Source organism: Mirounga angustirostris, unplaced genomic scaffold (genome assembly GCF_029215605.1).
Source record: "Mirounga angustirostris isolate CCGP_5_RB_7025 unplaced genomic scaffold, mMirAng1.0.hap1 SCAF_13, whole genome shotgun sequence".
Taxonomy (NCBI): Eukaryota; Metazoa; Chordata; class Mammalia; order Carnivora; family Phocidae; genus Mirounga; species Mirounga angustirostris.
In genome coordinates, this window is record NW_026991721.1 from 59,605,516 (window position 1) to 59,612,283 (window position 6,768).

The 6,768-nt window shown below is 48.2% G+C and overlaps 1 protein-coding gene across 1 annotated transcript in view; it reads left to right on the top strand.

Annotated features, from left to right (window-relative positions):
- DNHD1 (dynein heavy chain domain 1) overlaps positions 1-6,768 on the top strand; it is a 79,977-nt gene that overhangs the window by 65,689 nt on the left and 7,520 nt on the right. The window contains exons 27-30 of the mRNA XM_064575855.1: positions 2,077-2,226; positions 2,476-2,658; positions 2,795-3,226; positions 3,404-3,880. Of these exons, the coding sequence (XP_064431925.1) occupies positions 2,077-2,226; positions 2,476-2,658; positions 2,795-3,226; positions 3,404-3,880 (1,242 nt within the window). The remainder of the gene's footprint in view (positions 1-2,076; positions 2,227-2,475; positions 2,659-2,794; positions 3,227-3,403; positions 3,881-6,768) is intronic.

Genomic DNA, 6,768 nt, shown 5'->3' on the forward strand with positions numbered 1-6,768 from the left:
CCCAAAATCTGGATAAGAGATGTTCATAGTGGAGGTGCCTGGTTGGCTCAGTCTGAAGAGCATGCAACTCTTGATCTCAGGGTTGTGAGTTCAAGCCCTGTGTTGGGTGTAGAGATTACTTAAAAATAAAGTCTTAAGAAAAGAGAGAGCGAGCGAGAGAGAGATGTTCATAGTGTCAGAGGCATTCAGTGTCAGATCCCTTGGCCATTCATTCAACAACCATAATAGTGTGTACTTCTTTCAGAGTTCCCCACCCCAGGAAACGGCATCACCATCCACTTAGTTAAGCCAAATCCCAGGAGTCATTCTGGAGCCCTTCGTCTCTATTCTCTCTCATATTCAGCTGGTTCATTATTCATTACTGTACTCTACAAAAATTAATTGAACTCCACTCTTCTTGTCCATCCACTTATTAATACTTATGTCCGTGTCTACATCTATGTCTACATCTAGATCTAGGTCAATAGAATCCTTGCTACAACTTTTTGAGGTGGCTATCCTTTTTCCCATTTTACAGATGAGAAAACTAAGATCCAGAGAGGTTAGGATGGGGATTAAATGAGATTGCACATGGACAGCATTTGAATGTCCTGGCACATAGTAAGAGCTCAATAAATGATAGCTCCTCCTAATAAGAAAGATAAGGTACCATCCTTGCCTTCATGGTACCTAGTTTACTGGAACATATAGACTCATCCAGGCAATTACAAGACAGTGTGCTATGACAGAGAAAGTCCATGGTGCTCTGAAGTATCAAGACTTTTCTAGAGAAAGCAAAGTGCCACAATGAGTTATGTGTAGAACATGGCAAGCACTGAAAACATTCCTTAAATATGGAAACAAATGAATGAAGTGCACAACGTTGATACCTGGAGGTTAGCTAAGATCTGGGTGGGGAGGATGTCACAGGCTGAAGGAAAAGCATGGGCAGATGCCCAGAGGCGAGAGAACGCATGCCACATTGGAGGAGCTGAAAGTCAGGAATGGCTGGAGAGTGGGGTGCTGGGGGAGGAGAGACATGAGGTTGGAAAGTGGAGTCGAGGCCTCCTGGGCACAGAGGCCTCATAAACCAACTGGGAGAGTGGGGAGTGTTCGGGAATGTGAGGATGATGGTCTTTGGCTGCAGCAAGGAGAGCAGAGTAGAGCAGAAACTAAGACAGCAGTGAGGAAGCACGGGCCCAGGCAGGGGAGCACACAGGACAGACAGGTAGGAGGCAGACCTGAACAGCCTTAAAGACGGGCTGGGGTCAGGGGAATAGAAGAGATGGAGTCAGGGGAACAATGAGGTTTTCTTCCTTAGGAAACTTGGGTGTGTTTTGCCACAGTTCTCTGAGAAAAAGAACAGGTGAGGAGGCAAATAAGATTGCAAGAGACCTGATGGGGCGTAGCCAAGACATTGTTCCTTTGGGGACATGTGGAGTCCGGGGAGCATGCAAGGCATCCAAGAGGAGACTGCCACTAGGCAGATGGATATGTGGATGTGGGGCTCAGGAAAAAATCGGGCTTGAGACAGCGATTTGAGAGTTGTTAAAATAGAAGTGGTAATCAAAGCCATGAGATTAGGGAGGACACATAGAAGTGTAGAATGAGAAGATACAGAGGCCCTGAAACATTGCTGAGGAATATTTAAGGGATGGTAGAGGAAGAGACTGAGAAAGAGCAACCAAAGAAGCTGAAGAAAGCCAAAGGATACCATGGGGTCATGAAAGTCAAAGGAAGACAATGCTTCAAGAGCGAGGGAACTGTCTTCTGTGACAAATGCCACTAATGGGTCAAGTAAGATGAAGAGTGTGGCATAAGCACATAGGCTTTGGAGTCAGACTGCCGGGGCCTGTGTGGCAGATCAGGAGAAGCAATCACCCACTTGGAGCTGCGTTACCAGGTGTGTGACTCACACATCAGCAAGTGACAGTTTCAGGGCTCAGTCCAGGGCTCTGGGCCTATATGGAGTTCAACTTGGTCATCCTGACTATCAAGCGAGGAGTATGCTGGAGTCCCAAGCCCCCGGGGCTCCCTCTGGGGTATTCCCAACTGGCCCAGGATCTGGAGCTGCAGAGCCTGGATCTCTGTTTGCAGACCGTCAGCATACATCAGCAGCAGCTAGAGAAGGGCAAGCTGCTGTTCAGGCAGCAGCTAGGAGAGTGTCAGCAGCAGGAGAACCTCATCGGGAACCTGACCAAGCAGCGGGATGCCCTGCAGGCTCAGCATGAGGCTTTCCTGGAGCAGGTGGGTTTTCCTGCTGCCTGCCCTGCACTGGTCCTCTCTTGGGAGGGGACAGCCTTTCACAGGATGCCCAGAGGAGAGAATGGGGTGACTTGTCATGGAGTCTTTGGGGTGAGGGGCAAAGGTAATAGGATGGCTTGAGGAACTGTCCCTCATGGGAACCCCTAGGAAGAAATGATCCCTCCTGGCAGCACCTTGAAGGAAGAGGACACTCTGGGAACTCACTTCAGGGGTGCATCTCTCCTCATTTAGATGGGCAAGGCCTTCCTGGGACCTCTGAGCCAGCTGCAGGTGGCTGACTTTGAGGAGATACGGAGCTATCGAGCGCCACCAGAATCGGTGGTCCAGGTGACCGATGCACTGTGCGACCTGTTCCACTGTGAAAGAGGCTGGGCCAGTGCCAAGCAACTCTTAGGCACCGAGGATTTTTATCAGGTAGGAATGTGGAGCACAATGGAGGAGGAGAGTGGAGGCCTAAGCGGGGCGGGGGGGGACCTGGCAGAGTGAGGCAGTTGGGGCAAAGTCCAGAGCACCTATGTCTGCCCCTACCCCTCTTAACACACTTTCCCAGGAGCTGGTGTTCTTCCCCAAGGAGAAGATGACGGACTCAGAGATGATAAAGTTAACCCAAGCTCTGAAGGCTCCAGGTATGAGTGACGCAGCTCTGCGGGCAGTAAGCATACCCGCAGCAAACCTGGCCGCCTGGCTCTGGGCTGTTCTGCGCTATGGGCTGGCCCAGCGCCGAGGACTGCCCACGGGCCTCCTGCTGCGGCAGATCGAGGCCACGCTGGCTCGGGAGCAGGCCCGCCTGGGCCACTGCCAGTTTCAGGCCCAGGAGACCCTAGAGCACAATTTGGATCTGGCCAAGACACTGGAAGAGGCTCGGGCTTCGAACAACCGTATGATAGAGAAACTCAGTCAGGCTCAGTGTGGCCAATATCACAAGTGGCCCATCAAGGCTGCACTGCTCACACCCATGCACTCCTGGACTACAGAGCTCCAGGTAACCAGCCCCTCCCGCGGTTCCCCTCAAAGCTCATTTCTGCACCACTGCCCCCAACCCCTCGGCTCCTCCCTGGGCTCTCCCTGCCATGCTTTCCTGCACCCCTTGCCTCGCTCCCTCTCTGCCTGTACCCTCCTCGCTGGCCCACATGCCTTCTGCTCTTCCTTCCCGTGCCAGAAGTTGAAGGGGCACTGCCTGACTGTGTTCGGAGACGCCCTCCTGTGTTCAGCTGCCATCATCTACCTGGGTCCTTTCCCACCAGTGCGGCGCCAGGAGCTACTAGACAAGTGGCTGGCTCTGTGTAGGGGCTTTCAGGAGACCCTGGGCCCAGATGATGTGGCACAAGCCCTGAAGCAGAAGCAGAAATCTGTCGTCGTGCCACCAAAGAAACCCCTGCTCTCCGTACGCTCTCCCTTCAGCCTTCTGTCCTTGCTGAGCTCCGAATCCGAACAGTTCCAGTGGGACCGAGACCTGAAGCCCCAGGCGAAGTCAGCCCGCCTGGCAGGCCTGCTTCTACGAAGCAACACCCACTACTCCAGTTGCCGTTGGCCTCTGGTGCTTGACCCCGGCAACCAGGCCCTCATCTGGCTGAACCCACTGCCTCTGCAAGAGACTAGATGCTTGGCCCCAGGCCCCACAGAGTACAGAGGTAAAGCCAGGGATGAGGAACATAACGCTTCTCGGGTATCTGAACTGCCAACACTCTCGGCCACATGTGGTCTTCCCTTTCATAATGAAGACACTAAATTTTTGTGGCCAGGGTATCCTAGACTTCATCAGTCCATATGATATTAGTCAACTAGTCACATTTACATCTTGGGGCCTACATTGCGATGATTCTGAATCTACATGGCTGACCAGTCCATGATCTTCTACTTCCCTGGTCTGCCCAGCATTCTTAGAAACTTGGCCTACAACTCAGAGCCTTCCTTATTATCCAAGTTTATCCCATGTTCAGGAATTCTGGGGAAGTATTTCTATTAGCTCTGCTTGGAGCAGAGACCCATCTGGGTAGAGTGTCAGAAGGAGGTGTTTTCCAGGGGAAGGAAGCAAGGGTGTTGTGTAGGGGAAGGAAAAAAGGGTGTTTATATTCCAGAAGAAAGGGTTGGGAATTGCACTGGGGAGAATAATAGACATCTACAATGGACTAGGTATGTAATAAAGTGGTCTGTAACACGGGCTCTGTAATCAGACTGTCTGGGTCAAATATCTGTTCTTTACTAGCTGTGCAAATAGGGCAAGGTACTTAATCGCTCTAAGCCTAAATTTATTTGCCAATAAAATGAACATCTTAATTATACCCATCTCATAAAACGTTGTATTAAGCAAGAGAATTCATGTAAAAGGGGTTTACACAGTGCCTAAAAATAATAAGTTCCGAAAAATGTTAGTATCACTACTAATGTATTACTACTACCATTATTCCACTCCATCCCTTGGCTGTCCAGCACAACCCTTCCATTGTGCCCATACCCCATTACAAAAATGCCCATGACACAACTATCTCATGTGTAACTATAAGTGAATTTACCCCCCTCTAGTAAGAGTCCCCTGAAGAAACCTCCAGCTGCAGCATCCAATTCTGAGTCCTCGAACTGTGAACGATGTTCACTGTTCTTGATCAGACCTAGATGTAGCTCTTTGTGATTCTATAACCTATGATAGAGTGCAAGCTAAATCTCACCCTAGTAATACACCTGATAGGCAGAGTGAAGCAAAATCAAATCAAGATAACTACAGTAAACTTCCTGTTTAGAGACCAGGTAAGGGTAAGAAACACACACTTGTATGTTAATCTTCCATCATGTGCTGTGTGACGCCAAACAGGGATAGTAAGGCGAATGATTAGCATCACTTCACTGGCTATAGAGTGAGTTCTTGGACAGCCACTTTGGCTGTCCTGGGTTCTGATGAACAGTATAATTTTCCTTGTCCATTGTCCCCACGGCTATCTATGAAAGGAACATTGGGCAAGAGTCCCCTGTTTGTAGCTGTTCTGCCTTACATATCCACTTCGTATTAGAATGGGATGGGGGCTTAGGATTTGCCTTAAAATTAAGCAAACATTGATCACTTGTTACCAGACAGGGGATTTTCTAGCTAATTCCTTTAAATCTCTCATCATTTCCCTGCAGATTTCATTTGTCAGGACTCTATTAGCTATTAACCAATGCCAGAAATCTTGGTATGTTCTCATTCTTGAATTTAAACCCCATTTTTTTTGTCTTCTCTCTTAACATTGGTTCTGGGGCTCTAGCAATCCCACTAAGCCTTAATGTAATTGTCATCCATCTAAACCTTGGCCTTCACCTCAGAGCTGTGGTAATAAAATAGTCTGAGTAGTGAGGTTAGGCTAATTGCCCATGGAATGTAGCCCCTATTACCTGGGGCTGTATCCAAATCAAAAGTGGGAGGGAGACTATTAGGTTTGTCAAGCAGGGAATGCTTAAAGAGAAGTGCTTGGGATGGACCTGGAGAATTAGACTTCCCTGATTTTCCAGGCTCTTCCAATAGCCAAATTTCCTATTCCATGCAACATTAGGTAGAAAATCATTTTTACAAATCAACAAGATGCATGAGTATCTGATAATCTGTGGTCTGAAATTGCTTGATATGAGCAGAAAGGAATTTTCTTTTTTTGGGAGGTTGTTCCTCTTATCTAAGAGAGAAGTAGCCAACGTGCCTTCTGCTAAATCCACTGAAGTTCAGTGAGCATATGGTCCAAGTCCCATGAGATAAACCAACTTCTTACCTACCACATAACATAGGAGGGAAAACAAAAATCCTCATTGCCCCTCCCCACCACTAACTCCCTGTATCAGCTAGGAATTCTATCATGATCAGTAACAAAAGCCCAACTTACCATGGCTTAAGAAATAAGGATTTATTGGGGCATCTGGATGGCTCAGTTGGTTAAGTTGACTCTTGCTTGACCTCAGCTCAGGTTTGGATCTCAGGGTCATGAGTTCAGGCCCTGCATTGGGTTCCACGCTGGGTGTGGAGACTACTTCAAAAGAGAGACAGAGACAGAGACAGAGACTAGAAAGAAGGATTTATTTATCTCACACTATAAGAAGTACTGAGATAAGCAGGCACAGGGCTTCAGTATTGACTTCAAGTACCCAGATTCTTCTACCTTTCTGCTCAATGATCCTTAGCATGTTGGCTTATCACATTATAGTGGGTTGAATCCTAACCCACAGAACCTATTCATAGGAACTTATTTGGAAAAAGAGTCTTGTAGGTATAACTAAGTTAAGGACCTTCAAATGAGATCACCCTAGATTATCTGGGTTGGCCCTAAATCCAGTGACAATTGTCCTTATAAGAGAAAAAAGAGAAGGCATAGGTACACAGAGGGAAGGCCTCATGAAGATGCAGACAGATAGTGCTGTCAGGTAGCCACGAGCCAAGGAACTCCTGGAACCAACAGAAGCTGGAGAAGGCAAGGAAGGAGTCTTTCTTAAAGCCTCCAAAAGGAGTGCAGCTTTCCCAGCACCTTGATTTTGGACTTCTGGCCTCTAGAGCTACAAGGAAATAAG